This window comes from Ziziphus jujuba, chromosome 2 (assembly GCF_031755915.1).
Source record: "Ziziphus jujuba cultivar Dongzao chromosome 2, ASM3175591v1".
In the NCBI taxonomy this organism is placed as follows: domain Eukaryota; kingdom Viridiplantae; phylum Streptophyta; class Magnoliopsida; order Rosales; family Rhamnaceae; genus Ziziphus; species Ziziphus jujuba.
In genome coordinates, this window is record NC_083380.1 from 3,953,660 (window position 1) to 3,973,865 (window position 20,206).

The 20,206-nt window shown below is 34.8% G+C and overlaps 2 protein-coding genes across 2 annotated transcripts; both read right to left on the reverse strand.

The window, feature by feature from the left end:
• Window positions 1-226: 226 nt before the first annotated feature.
• On the reverse strand, window positions 227-1,396 carry LOC132799176 (aspartyl protease family protein At5g10770-like). Its single transcript, XM_016026587.3, has 2 exons — window positions 1,171-1,396; window positions 227-1,074 (listed from the first exon to the last, which is right to left on the reverse strand). The coding sequence occupies exons 1-2, from the start codon at window positions 1,394-1,396 to the stop codon at window positions 227-229; spliced, it is 1,074 nt and encodes a 357-aa protein (XP_015882073.3).
• Window positions 1,397-14,718: 13,322 nt separating this feature from the next.
• On the reverse strand, window positions 14,719-19,361 carry LOC132800595 (O-fucosyltransferase 1-like). The gene is made up of 9 exons (XM_060814666.1): window positions 19,143-19,361; window positions 18,801-19,008; window positions 18,157-18,235; window positions 17,999-18,069; window positions 17,811-17,899; window positions 16,977-17,100; window positions 16,610-16,893; window positions 15,658-15,787; window positions 14,719-15,443 (listed from the first exon to the last, which is right to left on the reverse strand). Exons 1-9 carry the CDS (start codon window positions 19,148-19,150, stop codon window positions 14,865-14,867), a joined length of 1,572 nt encoding a protein of 523 aa, XP_060670649.1. The 5' UTR covers window positions 19,151-19,361; the 3' UTR covers window positions 14,719-14,864.
• Window positions 19,362-20,206: the final 845 nt, after the last annotated feature.

A 20,206-nucleotide genomic window follows, 5' to 3' on the forward strand; every position in this document is an offset into this window, starting at 1 on the left:
TGTACCCAAAAAAATAAAAGGTGAATTTAAAATAAATATGATAATTAAATGCAACAAGAAAGTATAACAAAAATAAAATTTGATATATTTTTCTTTCTTAATACAAAAACACGCGAGCATCCCAACCTAAAACACACTATATAAGACTTCAATGGAAGCCAAATTCCAATAGAGAGAGGGAGCAATATGGAACATGGTACAATAACAATGGTATGCTACCAAATATCTAGACACACGCAGAAGGCCTAAAGCCAATTCTGCCTCCCCCGACATCGTGTATCACCTCTATTTTTCTTTGCTGGACACTGCCCAGTATTGTAGGCGCGGTATAGTCAGGGACACCATTGAACGCCAAGCAACCCTGTGCTTCACCTTCAAACACATATAGAATTCCAGTTGGGTCCAATTCAATGGTGATTCCTTCGACGAAGACAAGGCTTACCTTGGGGATGTAAACTTGTTTCTTACCCGTCAAGTCATAACAGGTGTCCCCTTTGCTAATGTTTGATGGCAAAAGTTTATGACCATAGAACATCATTTGCTTTCGAAACTCGTAACGTAGCTCATTGAATGTTGTTTGAGGCAAGAGAGTTATAGGGGTTCCAGAATCTATCACGGTGCCAGGGGATAAAAAAATAATGGATGGTATTCCTAATGGAATGCCATTAATGGCAATATCCTCCAACCATACGCCGTACAATGATTCACTGTAGGGAACTGTTATCAATGGAGTGTAGCTCACACCGACGGAAGCACTAGCTTCGTCTCTGCCAAATGTTAAAAATCCAGACGAGGTGGAGGTAGATGGCAAACAGTACGAAAACGTACAATTATACTTGTGTGCCGTTTGTTCAACAAATGATAGGATGCCCCGGCCCAAACCCAGCAAGCCCACAGAACCATTTAGTGTACGACCTTGGTTGTCCATGCCACAGCAGAAGATCAATCCCTCAAATGCATCTTGGGATGGCGGCAACGTTATCCTATCTTTGCTTAAAAATCCAGCTGTTCGGGATCCATCAGCATATGTCTCCTTGTATTGGCATGTAACGTTACAACTTTGCCTTTGGTGATCTGAATCATTGATTAATATTTAATTAATTTTAAATAAATATATGGTAATAATTATATTGTGTAATTTTGCTACTGAAAATAACATCTGTATCTTACCTGACAGGAGAGAGCATTGGTGGGAGCCACAGGAGATGTAGGAGTGTGATGTTGACCGTGAAGGGTCAAATAGAAGCTCCTGGTGTTCATAGCAATTGACGCAGGGATGACACTGTGTCCAGGTAATGTCGCTGCCTGTGTCTATTTCCAAAGAAAAATTTAAGCTTGGTGTGCCAAGACCGATGGTGACAATGTAATTATATGTGCCGATATTGAGACCCGACATCAACGGCACTGTGGTGGCATGTCTATCAGAGTAATTGGTTTGACCGTTGCTGACTGCGGTGGTGGCGTGTGTTCCGGTAACGGTGGACTTGATCCAGTAGGATTCGTTGACCATATTGACATCCCAGTTAAGCCCCAAATTCTTATAAAAGGCCATGTTGGCTTGGCTGTAGAAACTGGTGTTAATGGCGCTGCTGCTACTGATAACGCGACTGCTGGCATTCAAAACGCCGTCTTCGGAGGTGAATGCATGGGCCGGAAAGTCAAAGGTGTTGACTTCCACGAGGGTGGATGAGAAATCATCTTGGTGATAGAGATTAGTAGTTCACATGAGTCTATCTTCAAGATTCCCTTATCTGTTGTAAATAGTTTTTATCATTACTCATTTGTAGTCATCTACACCAACTGTACATGTATATAAATATTAGTTTCTTATTCAATAAAAAACAACTTTCCTTTATCAGTCAACAATAACTTTCTCATGGTATCAGATCATTAAAAGCTCTAACAGAGTTTCTTTTTCCGATCCAATCTGTGCCGAATTTTTCATTTTTTTTCTTCCTTCCTTTTTTTTTTTTTTCTTTGTTATGGCTGACCACACACCCATCTCTTCTGCTTCTTACTCTTCTCTAACTGATACTCCTACCTATGACTTTGCCAAGCTAGTCTTCATTAACGTTGCTACACAAGCACCAATTCGGCTCACCCCAATTAACTTCTTCACTTGGAAAGCAAAGTGGGATGCTCTCCTTTATGGTTAAGCACTTACCGGTTATGTTGATGGCTCTCTACCTTGTCCTTCCCAATCCTCCAACCAGCCATATTTATTTTGGACTCAGCAAGATCAGCTTCTTTTTGGATCTCTCCTTGCCTCTCTGTCTGCTGACCTTGCATCAATGGTGGCTTCATCTAAAACATCCCGTGAGTTATGGAGCAAGCTATGTCTCACTTATGCCAAGCCATCTCGATCACGCATCATTCGACTTCGGGAAAAGCTTGTTCGACCACAAGGATTACGCAGTATCACAACTTATATGTTTGAAATCAAAGCCGCAGCAGATGAATTAGCCTTATTTAATGAACCACTCAAAGATGAAGAGATAACAATTTATGTACTCAATGGCTTAAATCATGATCTAAAAGAAATCTCTGCTGCCTTGAGATCAAGGGATACAGAGATCTCATTTGAAGATCTCCATAAACGTTTGCTATAATATGAAGCCTACATTCAAAAGTCCAATATTTCCACTCCTGAAGACTCTCCCATGATTGCTCATGTTGCTAATAAAAATAATGGTCCTAACACCTTCCCTCGCAATCCGCAAAAGAAGTTTGGTACCAGATCTCATTCTACTCGTACTTTTTCCCGTTCTTCTACCTTTGGAGGCTATCGAGGGCGCTGTCAGTTGTGTGGTCAACAGGGTCATTCCGCCATATTTTGTCCACAATTGAAACAACAGTGGACTTATAATCCCCAGCCTGGTTTTCTACCCACCCCTCGAATTCACAAAATGCCGCAAGCCTATTACTCCAGTCAGCAGGATCACTCAATTCCTATCCAGAACCTACCCCAAACATCTTGGCTTCTTGACTTAGGTGCCTCTCACCATGTCACTAATGATCTCCACAATCTGAATGCCCATTCTGACTATGATGGAACAAATGCAATTATGGTTCGCAATGGTAATGCTTTAAATATTACTCATATTGGTACAGCTCATATTCCTGCTCATAATATATCTTTTCTACTGTCAAATGTTCTTTGTGTGCCAAAAATGACTCGCAATCTGGTGTCTGTTTCTAAATTTTGCCATAATAACAATGCCACAATTGAATTCTCACCCACTGGTTTTATTGTGAAGGATATACCAACGGGAATGACTCTACTTCAAGGACCAAATAAAGGAGGTATCTATGAGTGGCCTTCTCCTCCCCATTCTACTGTTCCTCCACCGTTTATCTCTTTTTCTAGTGTCAAGACTTCCTACAAGGATTGGCATCTTCGTTTGGGCCATCCCTCCAATAAAATTTTAAATCATTTAATTTCTTCATTTTCTTTGCTTGTCTCATCCTTAAAAAATTTATTTGTAATCCATGCAAATGTAATAAAGCTCATAAGCTTCCTTTTCATATTTCTTCTATGACCAGTTCTAAACCTTTACAATTATTATACTCTGATGTATGGGGTCCTGCATCTATAACCTCAATTGATGGATTTAAATATTATGTCATTTTTGTTGACCATTTCACTAAGTATATCTGGTTTTATCCATTAAAACAAAAGTCTGAGGTTTATTCTGTTTTTGCAAAATTCAAAACTAATGTGGAAAAATTTTTTGACACGAATATTATATCTTTTTACTCAGATAATGGTGGTGAATTCATCAAATTAAAATCTTTTTTTGAACAAACTGGTATAACTCATTTTTTATCCCCACCCCATACACCAGAGCATAATGGTTATGCAGAAAGATGTCATAGACATGTTCGGGAAACTGGTTTAGCAATATTATCTCATGCTGGATTACCATTAAAATTTTGGTCTCATAGTTTTCAAACTGCAGTCTATTTAATTAATAGGTTATCTACTCCTACTCTTCATCTAAAATCCCCATTTGAAATTCTTTTTCAAAAACCACCCAATTATCATCATCTAAAGGTTTTTGGTTGTCTTTATTATCCTTGGATCAAACCATATAACAGACACAAATTAGAAGCCACATCCACACCCTGTGTGTTCTTAGGATATCAACCTAATCAAAGTGCCTATAAATGCTATGATTTATCTCTAAAAAAATATTATATTTCTAGGCATGTTACCTTTGTAGAATCCATATTCCCATATAACTCTTAATCGGTCTATCCCCATAATTCCAAAAATATTAATACTTGGGATTTATCTATTCCTTATATGTGTGGCCCGCACACAACAGTTCCCTTTATCTCTTCTATATCTTCTCACAACCGACTCCCATGTGAACCTTCCTTTTCTAAGTCAACCTCTCTTTCTCCACCTACTCCCACTAGGAATTCTTCTCCCCACCTAACCCCACATGATGACTCCTTTTCTAAATCAACTTCTCTTTCTCCACCTAATCCCACGTGATGCTTCCTTTTCTACATCAAATACTCTTTCTTCACCTACTCCCACTAGTTCTTATCAAAAGCTATCCCCACGTGATATTCCTTCTTCTAAGTCACCTTCTCCATCTCCACCTACTCTGTCACAGCATGCCACTCAAACAGTGCCTCCGTTGTTTGGTCCACAGGAAGCAGCAGGTCTTTCTCATGGTATATCTCCTCACATGTCATCACATCTTCCTCTGAACCCACCGAGCTCACAAAGAAAAAAATTCACTGATCGCACGCATGCCATGCGAACCAGGTTTCTTAATAATATTTTTAAGCCCAAGCTTTTCTCTGATTTCTATATGGCAACCTCTCACTCACAGCTTTCAGAGATTGAGCCCCAAACTGTCTCCCAGGTGCTCAAAGATGAAAATTGGCGTGTTGCAATGTCTGATGAGTTTAATGCATTAGTTCAAAATGGTACGTGGGAATTGGTTCCTCCTAGTTCCAAATATAATCTGGTGGGTAGTAAGTGGGTGTTCAGAATTAAGAGAAATTCAGATGGTACCATAAACAGGTATAAGGCTCGCTTAGTTGCCAAGGGGTTTCATCAGCGACCAGGCATTGATTATTCAGAAACATTTAGTCCAGTCATAAAGCCAGCAACCATCCGAATTGTTTTGTCAATTGCTTTAACTAAAAATTGGCCATTGAGGCAACTTGACATTAACAATGCTTTTCTCCATGGCCATCTAAATAAAGAGGTGTACATGAAGCAACCTCAAGGGTTCATTGATTCCACTCGGCCGACCCATGTCTGCAAGCTCAAGAAAGCAATATACGGGTTAAAGCAAGCCCCCCGAGCATGGTATACAGAATTGAAGACCTTCCTTCTCTCATATGGGTTTGTCAATTCTATATCTGATGCTTCTCTATTTATTTTTCACCATTCAGACATCATTCTTTATCTGCTGGTATATGTGGATGATATTCTTTTGACTGGAAATAATTCTTCTGCCCTCTCTACCTTTGTTAAAGCTCTTTCGAATGTCTTCTCTCTTAAAGATCTTGGTGGTTTGAATTTTTTTCTTGGAGTTGAGGTAACTTCACGTACAGATGGCCTACTTCTGACACAAAGAAAATACATTCATGATCTCTTGGCTAAGACACATATCTAGATGCAAAAGAAGTTTCCACGCCAATGTCAACCTCTGCTACTCTAACTCTCATGGATGGAACTAATCTGACCGATGCCACTCAGTATCGCCAGGTTGTTAGAAGTCTTCAATACCTATCTCTGACTCGTCCTGATATTTCGTTTGCTGTCAATAAATTGTCTCAATTTATGCATAAGCCTACTGAAACTCACTGGGCTGCTGTCAAAAGACTTCTTCGGTATCTTAAAGGTACAAGTTCCTTTGGTTTATTTCTTACACCTCTCTTCATGCGTTTTGCGATGCTGATTGGGCTGGTAATAAGGATGACAGTACTTCAACCTCTGCATATGTCATGTATCTTGGTTCCAACCCAATTTCTTGGATGTCCAAGAAGCAACGTACGGTCTCTCGTTCCTCTACTGAAGCAGAGTACCGCTCGGTTGCTACGACTACATCTGAATTATGCTGGCTTCGATCTTTGTTATCTGAGTTAAAATTAGCTATACCTCAAGTTCCAGTCATCTATTGTGATAATGTGAGTGCTACGTACATTTGTACCAACCCTATTCTTCACTCTAAGATGAAACATATCAAGGTTGACTTCCACTTTGTCCGTGAAAAGGTGTCTCAAGGTGATCTGCTTGTGTGTCACATTTCCAGCAAAGAGCAAATTGCTGATGCTCTCACCAAGCCACTGTCCAAACAAAGGTTACAGTTTCTTCGACCCAAGCTAAGTGTTCTTTCCACACTTAGCTTGAGGGGGCATGATAGAGATTAGTAGTTCATGTGAGTCTATCTTCAAGATTCCCTTATCTGTTGTAAATAGTTTTTATCATTACTCATTTGTAGTCATCTACACCAACTGTACATGTATATAAATATTAGTTTCTTATTCAATAAAAAACAACTTTCCTTTATCAGTCAACAATAACTTTCTCACTTGGATCATGAGGTTGGGCTTGCCGCGTGCGATTCCACCACGTTCATGCAAGAGTACTTGGAATGTGTGGGAGAGACTGGCCGCCAATGGGCAACTGGCGGTGCCGTCTTCGATGACCATGTAGTCGTAGTAGTCCTCCAAGGGTAAGTCCGTGGCGTTGAACGCGAACCTCAGGTAGCTCGGCTCTGCATTATAAATATGTTAGAGAATGTTAGATTTTTCTTTTCTTCTTGTTTGGTTAGCAAGAAAAAAACCCGAAGGAAAACAATGAAAATGGTGGGAGGGAAAAAAAAAAAAAAAGCCAACTAAATCCAATAAATCGTTTCCTTGGAAATTTGTCTAAGACAAAACAGAAAAAGCTTTTTCTTTGTTGGATTACGATGATACAAAAAAAAGACAGAAAAACAAAAAAACAAAAATTCCAGTCTGGGTATAATGCTGTCAGATTGCTTGGCTTTGTACAGAGATTCAAATGGTTGCCAAGAAAGTGACTGAATGAAAACAATTAACATGACTCAACTCTGTGCGAGAATTTGTTCAGTGGGGCTCGTTTGGAACAGAAAAGAACAAGCTTTTTAATTTGTTTTATTGAAACTTTATTCTGAGATGGAAAAGAAAGAAATGGAAATTGTATGTGGATTTTATATATTTAAGCCGAATTTTTCCAATGCAGGGAAGATTTGGAGCGAAATTTTCATCGCCATATCAAAGAACAGAGAAAAACAACGAAGAAAATTGAGGTTGAATGGAGAAGATAAAACAGTTATTACCTTGACGAGGAGGTACTTGTGGTCTGGCATAAGAAACGATGGCACCCAAGAAGATGAAAAACACATACTGCTGTAGATAAAAGCAACTAGATTTCACCATTGAAGAGTTCTGTGTGTTTCTTGGAGAAGATGACAGATGTTTTTGGTGTTTCTTGCGAGAGGGCGAGAGGGAGAGAGAGAGAAAGAGAGAGAACAGAGAAGTACTCGTAAAAGTAATGTAGACGTGTTGGCAGAGTGAAGGCTTAGTTTGTTATACATAGTGTTTGGTGTACGGCTTCAGGATTTTCTAGTCAATTATCCACGTTGACTTTCTTCTTGATCTCCACAGATATTGGATTTGACGGTCGGTCAGCCTCTCGTGAGGGCCCCAACGAACTTGTCAATGCCTATGTTTTCTTCTTCTTCTTCTCTTTTTTTTTTTTTTTTTTGAAATTATTTATTAGTTTTTTTTTTTTTGGAGTATTTCTTTTTAATGTGCCTTTTAAATTTCAAGGACTATTTGGCTTTAAAGTCTTTTGTTACATTATAAAGATCAATGTTGACAAAAGGAAAATAAACTAAATGAAAGACGACGGCATTGTAACGATATATGGAAGGTGAAAGTGAATTTGAAAATTATATAAATAAATAAATAACTTCTTCATGATGAAGTTATAATAAATTGAAAATAGGATTTACATTAAAAATATTTCTCCTTTCAAAAAATATATATATATATATTTATTTATTTTTTGGCCGGAAATATATATATATATATATGTATGTATATGTATATGTATATAAAATTGCTGTTAATTCCCCAAGTATGCTAGTAGCATATTAGGATCACCTTGGTAGAAAAATAGTAAAAAAAAATATATAATAAAATAAAAAGACAAATTAACTTTAACGGCATGTTTAAGTAAAGGGAAAATTAGTGGAAAATTAATTTTATCCATTAATTTTTTCGGAAAAGTGATGATTTTATTTTTTGTTTGGATATTTATTTTGAAATGAAAAAATACGGATCCAAGAAATTAGATTTCCACCAATATAAAAAAATATGTGAGAAAGTTATTCTCATCTATATAAATATCATTTTGAAAATTCTAAAAAAAATAGTTTTAAATTTTTTTTAAAATATATATTAATCTTTAATTTATTATATAATATTAAATTTAATTACTTATATGTTCCAATTTTCCTTTTACTTACCAAAAAAATAAATAAATAAATAAATTCTCAAGAAACTAAATTCTAAAAATCAGTTATCTTTGGTTACTCTTTTTTTTTACCAAACAAGCCGTAATCGACTATATATTGCATTAAAAATTCAAAATTGTCCATTAAACTCAGCCAAGAATTATGAGATCCTTTTAATTATATGGTTTTACTCATTAATGCATTGTAACACCCCGTCCCGAACCATGTCGGAATTTTTGCACGTTGACCGAGGTTGACTGTTGATCGTTGACCGAAGAGGTCAAAAGTTGACTTTTTGACCCGATTGGAATTCTAGGTTGACTGAGGTACCGTTACGAAGTACACGTTGGCACGAGTTCGTAGACTAGTAGGACGTTGAAAACGAAGCAACGGTTTGAAAGTTATAAGCAAAACAAGTTGATGTCCAAACTGTCCAAGGGGTGCCGAAGTTGACTTTTTATTCATGTAAGGTTGAGCTTTGACTCATGCATGGTTGTGAAGTGCTCATCGATATGAGTCCATAGACTAGCGACACGTCCGATTTAAACATGTGGTTTGGAAGTTATGGACCTGTAAAGTTTTTCAAACACCGTATTATTTTAATATTATTTTTAAACGCGTAATGATGTGCCACGTATGACTAAATGAAGGTGACCATATGTCACCATGTTGAGAAGCCACATGTCAACCACGTGTAATATCATATTATTTTATTATTATTTTAAATAATAATATTATTATTAATATTATTTAATTAATTTTAAATTATTTCTTTTTCTTTTCTTTTTTCCTTTTCTTTTCTTTTCCCCACGTGGGAAAACACCTTCTCCTTTCCTTTCCTTTTCTTGCCTTCTTCTTCCCTGAGCCCGACAGAGACAAAACAAAACGTAGAAATTTTTCTCTCTCTCTCTCCTTTGACTCTCTCCCTCTCCCTGTTTGACCGACCGTTTGGCCGGATTTCAGTCGCCAGAAAGCCACATGCGCCGGCCACCGGTGAAGCCCAGCTCTCCGCGACCTCAGCCTCCAAATTTCCGGCCAGTCGCCGCCGGACGTGCCCAGATCGGGCCGGTGAAGTCCGCGGCGGCGACTTGAAATTTTCCGGCGATTCTCGCCGTTTCCGACCAACCCAGCCCGACCTATACCTCTATTCCACCATTTTCGACCCTTCTGAGTTCAAATATGGCCTCCAATCTCAAAACTTCAAAGCGGTTTGCGAGATACGATGAATTGAAAACCGGCCGAAGCTTTCCGGCCAAATTCCGGCCACCTCCGGTTTGCGAGATATGATGGAGACTGGATTTGTAATCTTCGTTGCTCAAGCTTCGATTCGGTATATTATTTGTCAATTTTGGATAACGTTTGTGTTTGACCCCCTGGGTACCGGGTATTATCTACCAGAATAAAATATTAATTTATTTGACTGTCTGTGGATTTTGTTCTAGGAGCACCGGTGAGTAGTAGAATTGATCCCATGGTGAATCATGGTTTAATTGCGTGCTCCAGGTGAGTGACCCACCTTTAATAAATATTTTGGGATAATTAATTATATTTAATTGCTGTTAAATTGGTATCTGAAATTATGCTCATGTGGTGGAATTTAAATATAGTCGAGAAAAAATATTATTTTATATATATTTTACCCATTGATACTAAACGGAATTTTGGGTTACTAAGAATTTCCCGAGTATTATTTTATTGTGGTTTAATTTATTTATTGTGCATGAGCAAAGTATATTTCAGTAATAATCGTACGTGGTTTTAAGTGTTATTTTTCAGGCATAATTGGGTTAAATATTTTATGAAAATATTTGTTTAAGTTGGTGGTTTAATTTTATAAATTATGTCCGCGGTATTTCAATTGTTGAATCTCGTATTTCGAGAAAAGGTATGGTTTGTTTGTTATCGACGTTTTCGTACCGATTTGTTAAATAAAAATATGTGGGATGGTAAGTGAGAAATTTTGGTATATTTCTCACGGTAATTTTGGAAAACGGTACGGTTGGTTTAATAATTATTTTAGACCCATTCACACAATATTGGTGTTCTGGTATATGTATATGTGGTTCAGCGCACAAGTATTATTTCTCCCGTAGTTGCCATTGGACCGTGGGCAGGCAAGTCTTATATAGTGCACACAGCCGCCCCCCTCCTTGGCCGGGATGATGGTTTCAGCAGCGGTACTGTTGGAACGCCGAAGTGCCGTTTGCAAGTTTCTCTCTTTAATCTCCCCGCCAGTCGGTGCTCAGGACGTTGGGTATCGGAGGGCATCACTGGTATATGGTGTGGTGCGTCAAGTACAAATTTTTTTCGGATAGAAATTTCAAACCCCAAAGAGTACAAATTATTTGGTCCCTTGGTTTTCGGGAAGTACGAATATCGAGTTTTGTGAAAATGTTTTAAAAGGGGAACATTTCCAACGGAGTGAATAGTGAGGGTTTTGAGAGAAATTGTTATCTCAATTATTTATTTATTTATTTATTTAATTGTTCGGTATTGATTTATTAAATCCCTTTATTTGGTATACTATTAATATTAAAGGTGTACAGTAGATAGGGTCACTCACTGAGATGATTAGCATCTCACACTCTTAAATTCCATTCCCCTAGGTTCAGGTTGGGAGACGTTGATCGTCCGGGGCGAGCCCGACATCTCAGCTCATTGCCGAAAGTTCAAGAAGTATTTCTTCCCTTTTTCCTCTCCATCCTGTATTACTTCTTATCTGTCATTGTATAAATTCCACATTAAAGAGCTGTAAATTTGTGGAATCAATTTGTAGTATTGTGGGAGGAATAAGGGGATGTTTATAGAAGTGTGTTTTCAGTGCAGGTAATTTTTGGTTAGTCCTATCCTTAGGGGAGGTGCTGCCGGATTTTCCGTTGGAAGGTTCGGTGGTATTTCCCTGAGATCAGGGCTTGTCTAGGGTTCCGGGGAAGTATTCTGGACGGGTTCTGACATGCATCGTTTGATATAAAATGCCCGTAACTATTAGAGAAGATGTGTTTATTAAAAATTGAGATTGATTCATGAGGATCACCAATATTAATATAAAAATAAAATCATCTTATATTGGTTATCAAAAGAAAAATCTAAATACGCTTATTGTAACTTTTTTTTTTTCTAGAAAAAAGAGAGAGACAAATAAGAAAGGCAACAAACTACTTTTAGGAAATTTTGGTTAGTTATTTTTTTTATGAATATTTTTAATTAAATTTACGAATATAATTTGTTTTACCCTTAATACGAGATGTTATCACGTGGTGATTTTATTAAACCCAAAGCTGATAGCTGATGAGAGGGGAGGTGGGCCATGACAATTAATTTTTGATAATTTTATTATAAAATCTCACTAATTAATATTAAATATATTATAAGTTGCTCCTTGTTCTTGGATCCGCATACTCTGTATATAATGGAGAGAGATCTGACTCGACTAAGTGTGGTTGATATTTTTGAAAACAATTGAACTTTGAAAATTGGAAATAAGTGACCTCATCAAAAATCGCAAAATAAGTGACCTCATCACGCATGGTGGTTGATATTTTTGGAAACAATTGTAATTGTATTAGTTTTTGAAGATTTTTGAAGTTCACAAAATTGGGAATCTAAAAACTTAAGTTTGCGGGAATTTTCTTAACAATACAAGCAAAACACAGGCTTGATTAAATGCTGCAATAAATTAATCACCTGAATATGTTGTCTGATGCTTGCAAAGGAAGGTACAGCGGCCCGTTTTCATTTTCCTATATTATTGGTTAGCTTGCCTAAAACAAATCATAATCATAATTAATGCTTCGAATGATTGAAGGAAATAAGACATAATTGAGAGTTTCTATATAATATTTATGATTTTTTTTTTTTAATGATATGGATTAATATAAGGAAAAAAAAAATACAAAATACAAAATTGAACTAGGCACCCAAATTTGAGTGACTTCCAAAATGCAAGTCTAGCTAGGTCTAACTAGGATCTCTTAGGAAAATAATAATAATAATAATAATAATAAAATAACAAGTAAAATTGCAATGTATGAAAGCCAGTAGGAAATCTGCTTAGTGCAAAGATATTACACGGCAGCTACTCGTCGCGTAGAATTCTAGCTGTGGCTGATTATGCTCCAATGCACGCAACAGCTAGGTACGTGAAGGCTTTGGCATGATATACGAGCATCAAACACGACAGCCAAAATTACAAAAAAAAAAAAAAAATTTCATAAAATTTTTTTGGTTGGCATAATTATATTAATGTTTGTTTGGTATTTCATATAATTTTAGTTATTCGTATATTTTGATTATTTCTTATTTAAATTTTTTAACTTTATTATATTTCAAATAATTTATTCTCTGTTTTTATAAATTTCAAAACAAACAGTAATTATATGATTTTAATGTGTGTGTGTATAAGATTTTTACTATTAGAATTTATAATGGAAACACGACGATTAGCTGACAATGTCTAGCTGTCGTGTACTAAATTATTTATTTATTTATTTATTTTACATAATTTTGTTTTGTTGGCATAATTATATAACTGTTTATTTGGTATTTCACATCATTTTAATTATTTATATATTTTAATTTTATTATTTAAATTTTATTAATTTTCAATTTTAGTACATTTTAATTATTTTTATTTAGACTTTTAACTTTTAATTATAAACTATTTTAAATAACTTAGAGACCTGCTGAAAATTTTCCAATTACATAAAGACAATATCAAAAAAAAAAAAAAGGCTTAAAAGGTGAATTTAAAATAATATGAAAATTAAATGCAAGAAGAAAGTGTGACACAAATAAATTTTTTTTTAATACAATTTTAAATAAATATATTGCAACATGCATTGGTCAAGCCACAGAACTCAAAAAGATATAGTAAATAGGTTTATAGTCTTCTTCTATTTGAGATTGACCTATTTTCACAATAATTAATCCAATCTAATTACTAATTTGTTTAGTAATTTTCAATCCAATCTAAATCGATTTTAATAATAATAAGTTTGGATTCAATTGGATGATTAGTTTTAAATTAGATTTTAAACTTAGATCTGTAAATTTTGAATTTTAGAATTTTAGTCACTAAAAAGTTAAAACTTTGGATTTTATCATTTTTTACTAGTGTAAGATAGCTAAAATTATTAAAATCTCTCAACATTTTGAAAAATGAAAATATTTATTTTAAAATAAAACAATAACAAAATTGATTAAAATAATGTATCAATTATAATTGAAAATTAAATAATGCAAACCAATATAAAAATTAAATAAAATAAAAAACACAATATTTTACTAATTTCTCTTGAATATATATTTTTTAATTATTATATTATAGTTGATTTAGTTTGGATTAGTTTTATTTTCTATTATAGTTGATTTAGTTTGGATTAGTTTTATTTTCTATTTTTTAACTGATCCAAAATAATTCAATTATCAAAATTTAGGGGGATGTATTCAATTTAGAGTTTGATGGATTTAAAATAAGATATAGACTTTAAAGAATTTGATGAATTGTTATGGAATTCTACAGATTCCATAAAAATTTTATAAGAATCAAACGAAATCTCTACGTTTAAGGCTGGATTTCATATTGATAGTTTCCTTCACAATTTCATTGTTAAAATCCTTTCAAATCCATTAAAATCCATCATTTTTTAAAGTCTTTTAAAATCAATGACTTTTTTAATACCACCAGATTTTAAAAGAATTCTACAAAGTTCTAATTGAATACACTTAGATTTTAATGAACATTTATAAAATCCATCAAAATCTTAATTGAATGTCATTAGACTTATATGAACTCCTTTAAAATCTAAATCGAATACCTCTAAATTTTTAAAAACTTTTAAAATCCTTCAAATTCTAAATTGAATACACCCCCATTAATTTTTAAAATTAAATAGATCAAATCCATATACTATAAAATAACCGATCCTAATAAATTAGATTGGATTATTGTCATTTTGACCAGTTAATTGGTTTTTCTACACCCTTATAATTTGGTATGTGCATGATCAGAAGAGCCGTGTAAAGTAACTGATATTTTCTCCATATGTAGTATACAAATCCTACAGTATCGTGAGCCTACTGGGCAACAATAATCTCCAAAATAATGCATTTGAAAGATGAAGCAACTTAATATAGCGAAAACATGCCAGCATCCCAACCTACATAGGTTAAAACAATATAAAACACATAATATAAGACTTAAATGGAAAGAAGCCAGGATTCCAATAGAGAGACAGAGAGAGAGCAATGTGGAACATAGTATGTGTCTGATCAGTCTGACATATAATGGTTCACTAGTATGTTGGTAAAAACAATAACCCTAATTCTGAGGCCAAATTTCTCATATTTCTGTTACAGATCCTGTTCTGATGGGTCTGAGGAATCTAGATCACCAGTCAAAATCTCTAAGACATTAACTGGACATTTATCAGCAGGATTCTGTGGTGACAGTTGACAGAAACACTCCGGCCAAGAATTTGTATAGAATGACTCAGGTGAGATCCGTCTGTGAGGTCCACCAAAGTCTGCTTTGCGCATGACTTGCCTAACAGCTTCTTCAAAACCCGCCGTCTTTCCTTTTTCCCGATCAATGAAGATTGGAGCAAGACCCTTTCTGTCAGGTCTCAGTGTAGTAAGGAAGCCGTGGTACAAGCGGTGTCCAAGAAGATTATTGGCAAAGTTGCTGGGGCCATCATAAGTAGGCATAAAAATATCAGAGAGCAGACAGACCATGTAATCCACAGCGGGTCCTAACAATCCTCTGATGTTTCCTGCAAGGTCTTCAAAGGGATCCACAGAGCTATGGTTCTCAACGTATGGGAACAGAGATCGAAATGGTCTCATGAATTTCTCACCACCAAATAATTCACCAGCTGCTAGGTATATCCTGGCAGAACTGTCAAACCCCATTGCACGTAAAAGAAGGCCAACCTGCAGTTACAACAGTCAAAAAGTCTTTTAATTGCAGCGTCCCATGTGCTACACAAAAAGTCACTAAAGACACAAATAAAGTGATTTTCTTCACCTCTTTATGGGCAGTGTACAGTAATTTAATTTATACTAAATTATAAGTAAAAGTGTAATTTTCCAACTCAAACTAATCCTTTGTTTCATCAGGAGATTGACAAGCAAGTAAAAAAATTGCCTCTTCAGGAGTTAAGGGACATTTCCCAATGGCCCGCCTGTCATTATAAACTAGCTTTTTTGGTTCAAAATTTTCTTCTTGATATTTCTTTAATATCTTTTGCTGTGCAGGGGTGAAAATGTCGAAGCACCTGCAGATAATAACCAATATTAGATATTATTACAAACTATAATCTTGTCCAAACATGTAAAAATGTGAATTCAATCACTATAGAAAAAAAAAACCATATCCTCATCTGATTAAGCTTCAAAAAGGAGAATCCTCCATGTATAAATAAGCCCAAATTGTGATCTACTGCGTACAAGGCATGCAAAGGTTTACTTAAAGACTTTGTATGTCAATCCACATATATATAATAACAATACCATATACCATGCCCATTTCTTCGTTCATACAAATCAACAACACTTATCCCAACTAATGATGATTTATCCACCTTTCCAAAACCAAAAATAAAAGCACTAAACTAAATTGAATGACTTAGCAACATGTTAATTTTTCATCAAAATCCCCAAAATCATCCCTAGTTCACATGCAAAACCTAAACAGAGTATCCATCATCAAAAGCCAATATACTACGGTTTTGGCTGAACTTAAATAAATAATTAGACTGTGGAAAACACATTCACCAAAAAATATACATATATATATATATATATATATATATTCTCCCGAAGCAGTTACAATTGGTAGTAGTGATAAAACTGGTCCAAAATGAAGAAGGGAATCTAAAAGTCTTAATCTTCGTAAAAAGATCAATAATTTCTATACTTGGTTCTGCCCACTCCACTCCTACGACCAATATTTTTGTATCATAAGCAAATAGAAAGACATGCACAGTTTTGATCACATAAAATAAACCAATTGATTATTTCTCTCTGACCATCTTGTGCTTAAGCACATACAGGCATAAGTCTGTATAAGAAGCATATATTAATTTACAAGAACATACCCAGCAAACGCCAGCATATCAATCTCAAACCGAAGATGTATAGACATGAAGCGGCCTTGTGTACGGAGCTTATCAACTATTGATTGACTTAAACTCATAATCTCTGGCTTAAATCTTAAAGCATGATAATTAACCCTGCACCTTAGCCTTTGGTACTCAGGGTTGTCAACTTCTTCTGACAAATGATGTGAAAAGGGAGTGAGGTAGATAGCACCATGCTGTATCATTTTCTCTAGAGCAACAGTAGTATACCAACTAACAGGAGCATCTCTAGGGGGATTAATCTGGTAAGGAAACAAAACAGGAGATAAGGTAACAATCACGATTATCAAATAATTGCAATAGAAAAGAGAAACTAACACTCTACCTGCAAAGCTTTTATCTTTTTAGTCATTCCATTTTTGCGAAATTCTGGTAGGCTTTCCACAATATGTACATCATACCTCAGCACTTTGATAAAGTGCTCAACATCATAGATACCGTGGAAACCACTGCACAGAGCAATGATATTATGACTTAATCCACCAGATAATAAAGAAGAGCTCATAAAGACCAGATTTTATTAACCAACAAACAGTGTATTACGCATCATTATGACCAACAGTCCTACAAGCAAATAAAAGTAATTGTAGTGCAGGGATAGAAGCTCAAAAATGTAACAAGGAGACAGATTATGTTTTAAACTTAAAATAATCCTTGCCTCACTACTTGGTCAGTCCATGGGAGAGAACTAAAATGCTCAACATCAAGAATGCATGAAAATGCAGCTAAAAAATGACTCAGAAGAGTTCACTTTTTTAAACAATATCAAACAAGGGATTAGTACTTTATGTTCCTGAGAAAGAAGTCAAAAAAGAGATGTAAAGTTTTCCAGTGCCAAAACCAGTCCACATACAAATTATATTTGAGCACATCTATCCAGTTTACTTTCTTTTATTGCAATGTTATTCACCTAGTCTCCTTTGGATGCACAGTATTGAAACCTAATTCTGAATATTTAACAAAAACACGCAACTAATTCTTACCCCAAACCAAATATTTTGAGTTTGCTAAACAACTCCTTCCTGGACTTCAGACAGTTTTCACGTGAAAAAAAAAGCTTGTCTAAATAAAGAGATTAATTATGCAATTACAACAGCGACCACAACAAGTTAAAAAGAATAAGTTATTATGAAATAAATAAAAGTAGGAAAATATATACCTATTATCATGCCAAAAGGAGTTTGCATCCAACTCTGGCAGCACAAGGGTGGCATTCATGATTCGTGCAGCTAAAACCGCATTACATATCTAAAACTTCCAAGAGAGTAATTAGAGGAAAATATCTTCAGGTACAAATATGCATGAAAAAGTAATTATAATTTATAGCTGAAAATAAAAGATACAAACTGCAATGCGTTGTTGACTGAAACCACCATTACAGCGTACTTGAAGATAACCACTAGTCTCACTAGGTGGAGCTGCCCAATGAAACATATAAATAAATAAATAAATAATTTCACACATTATTTGTAGTAGCATAATATTGTGAGAAAATAAGAACTTACCAGGCCATTCAGAGCGTGGAGCTGATAATGGTATCCAACCACCAGAATCAGCACTATTCCAAAATTCTTCTATATTGAGCTGCTTTTATATGGTTATTACATAAATGAAACAATAACAGCTTTTGAAGGAAAGTTTAATATGGAATCTAAAGGGATGCATATAATTTTCAGTGACGATTAACAACCATAACCATATTATTTCATTCCCTTTTTCTTATTAAGTAAACATTTTGTTACAATTTTGTCATTTCCACCGAATAAAGATGTTAATAACATTTAAGCTTTCTGAAACTATTAACTTCATATTCGATATAGGCCACTAAATCCAAAATCTTGAATATTAGGGAATCAAAGTGAACAAACGAATCAAAGTTTGATGCCTCAAAATAAAAATAGCGTTTGATATTTACCAGTTCAGAAATTCATTCATGTATTCAGCAAGCACTTCTGGAAACTAATAAAACAACGAAAACTCAAATAGAGAGATTAAACTAAAAACAGTACCAGGATTCAAAACCACGAAACCTCTATTCACCGCAAACAAAATTCCATCCATCTTCTCCAAAATTTCCTCAGAAACCAAAAACAGAACCGCGATTTTACAATCGAAATTCTAAAATCTAAATAAAAATCTTCCGGCTAACCAGGGTACGGTCGGCAGATCGAGCACCGCCATTGCTGGTGGACGTAAGAAGCAAAGTAGCCGTGCAGCTCAAAAGGACAACAGCAGCGATGGACAAGCACCCTATCAATCCCTTCACTCCTCCTGTTGCTGGTCCAACCTTCCTATGCTCCTGGTCATGGAGCCCCGGCCGGTCGTGGTGCCGCGGCCGGCGATGGAGCTTCGATTTACTGCCGACCAACAATTATATACAATAAACAATTAAAAAAATGAGTGAAAATTATGTTTGGATAGAAGGAAAATAAATTGACGGAAAATAGGGCAGAGAGAGAAAAAGATAACAGATAAGAGTGGAAAAGGGTACCTCCCCATTGTTTAGGAATATGAAGAGTTAGCGATGGGGCTTCAACTTCAGCTATGGAGGTCTTCTTTAACTGCAACAAGCTGTCTCTCTCTCTCTCGCTCTCTCTTTCTCTCTCTACCAATCTGTGTGTCTCTGCCAAATTAGTCGAAATTCAGTAATTGCTTTTTCAGCAACATTTTTAGTAATCGCCACAACCAGATGGTTCTGTTTTCATGGTAAAACCCCAAGGTTTTAGGCTGGTTTGATAACACAGTTTCGGAATATATATTTCGTTTATGTAAATATTTATTGATTTATTATTTTTTTAGTAATTTCATCAATTTTTTTTTTATTTTTTTTGAAAATGTAATTTTATCCACGTTACAAATATATGCTGCACAATATTTTCCACGCTCATTTTAATTTTTTTTTTTTTTACCTTTATCTATTTTATCTTTAATAATTTATAATTAAACTTATATACACAGTAATTCATGATTTTTTAAAAATATTTTTACATTTTATTTGGATTGAAATAATAACAAATAAATTATGGTGAGGAAAGGATAGAAAATAAAAGGAAACAAAAGGAATTGCTTCTTTTATATCAATCATATATCTTTTTCTTCCGAAATTATTTAAAATGAACAGAATGGAAAATACTCTTAATAAATTCTTTATTATTTTAAAATTATTTATATTATTATTGTATAAGAATATTTATTATCTTTCGTATTTTTTCATTTTATTTCGTTGATTACTTATTCAAACAATAAATCTTAACAAATATTTTCCTTTCTTTTTTTCCTTTCCTCATTAAACAAATTTTTGTTCCTCCCTTCAATTTAGATATAGTTTTAAGCTTTGTCTGGGACCCAAAAAAAAAAAAAAAAATTTTATAAGAAAAATGAGGAGAGAAAAACATGGAAATAAAAAAATTAGACTTTTTCTTATGGTTTGTCAGCACTTTGTAAGAAGGAAAAAAAATTCTACCCAGTCTTATACGGACATACGAGAGAGAAGATGACATGAGAGAGAGGAGAGAAAGAGATAGTTTTAGACTGGAGAGATAGAAATGAGAGAGA

Excerpts from the sequence above, each read along its gene's own strand:
- LOC132799176 (XM_016026587.3), bottom strand. The coding sequence starts at position 1,396 with ATGTCGGGTCTCAATATCGGCACATATAATTACATTGTCACCATCGGT. Across the intron at positions 1,075-1,170 it reads CCAATGCTCTCTCCTGTCAG|ATCACCAAAGGCAAAGTTGT; the intron begins GTAAGATACAGA and ends TCAATGATTCAG.
- LOC132800595 (XM_060814666.1), bottom strand. Across the intron at positions 17,900-17,998 it reads TCAGTCAACAACGCATTGCA|ATATGTAATGCGGTTTTAGC; the intron begins GTTTGTATCTTT and ends TGGAAGTTTTAG. Across the intron at positions 15,788-16,609 it reads GATATGCTGGCGTTTGCTGG|GTGCTTCGACATTTTCACCC; the intron begins GTATGTTCTTGT and ends TATTATCTGCAG.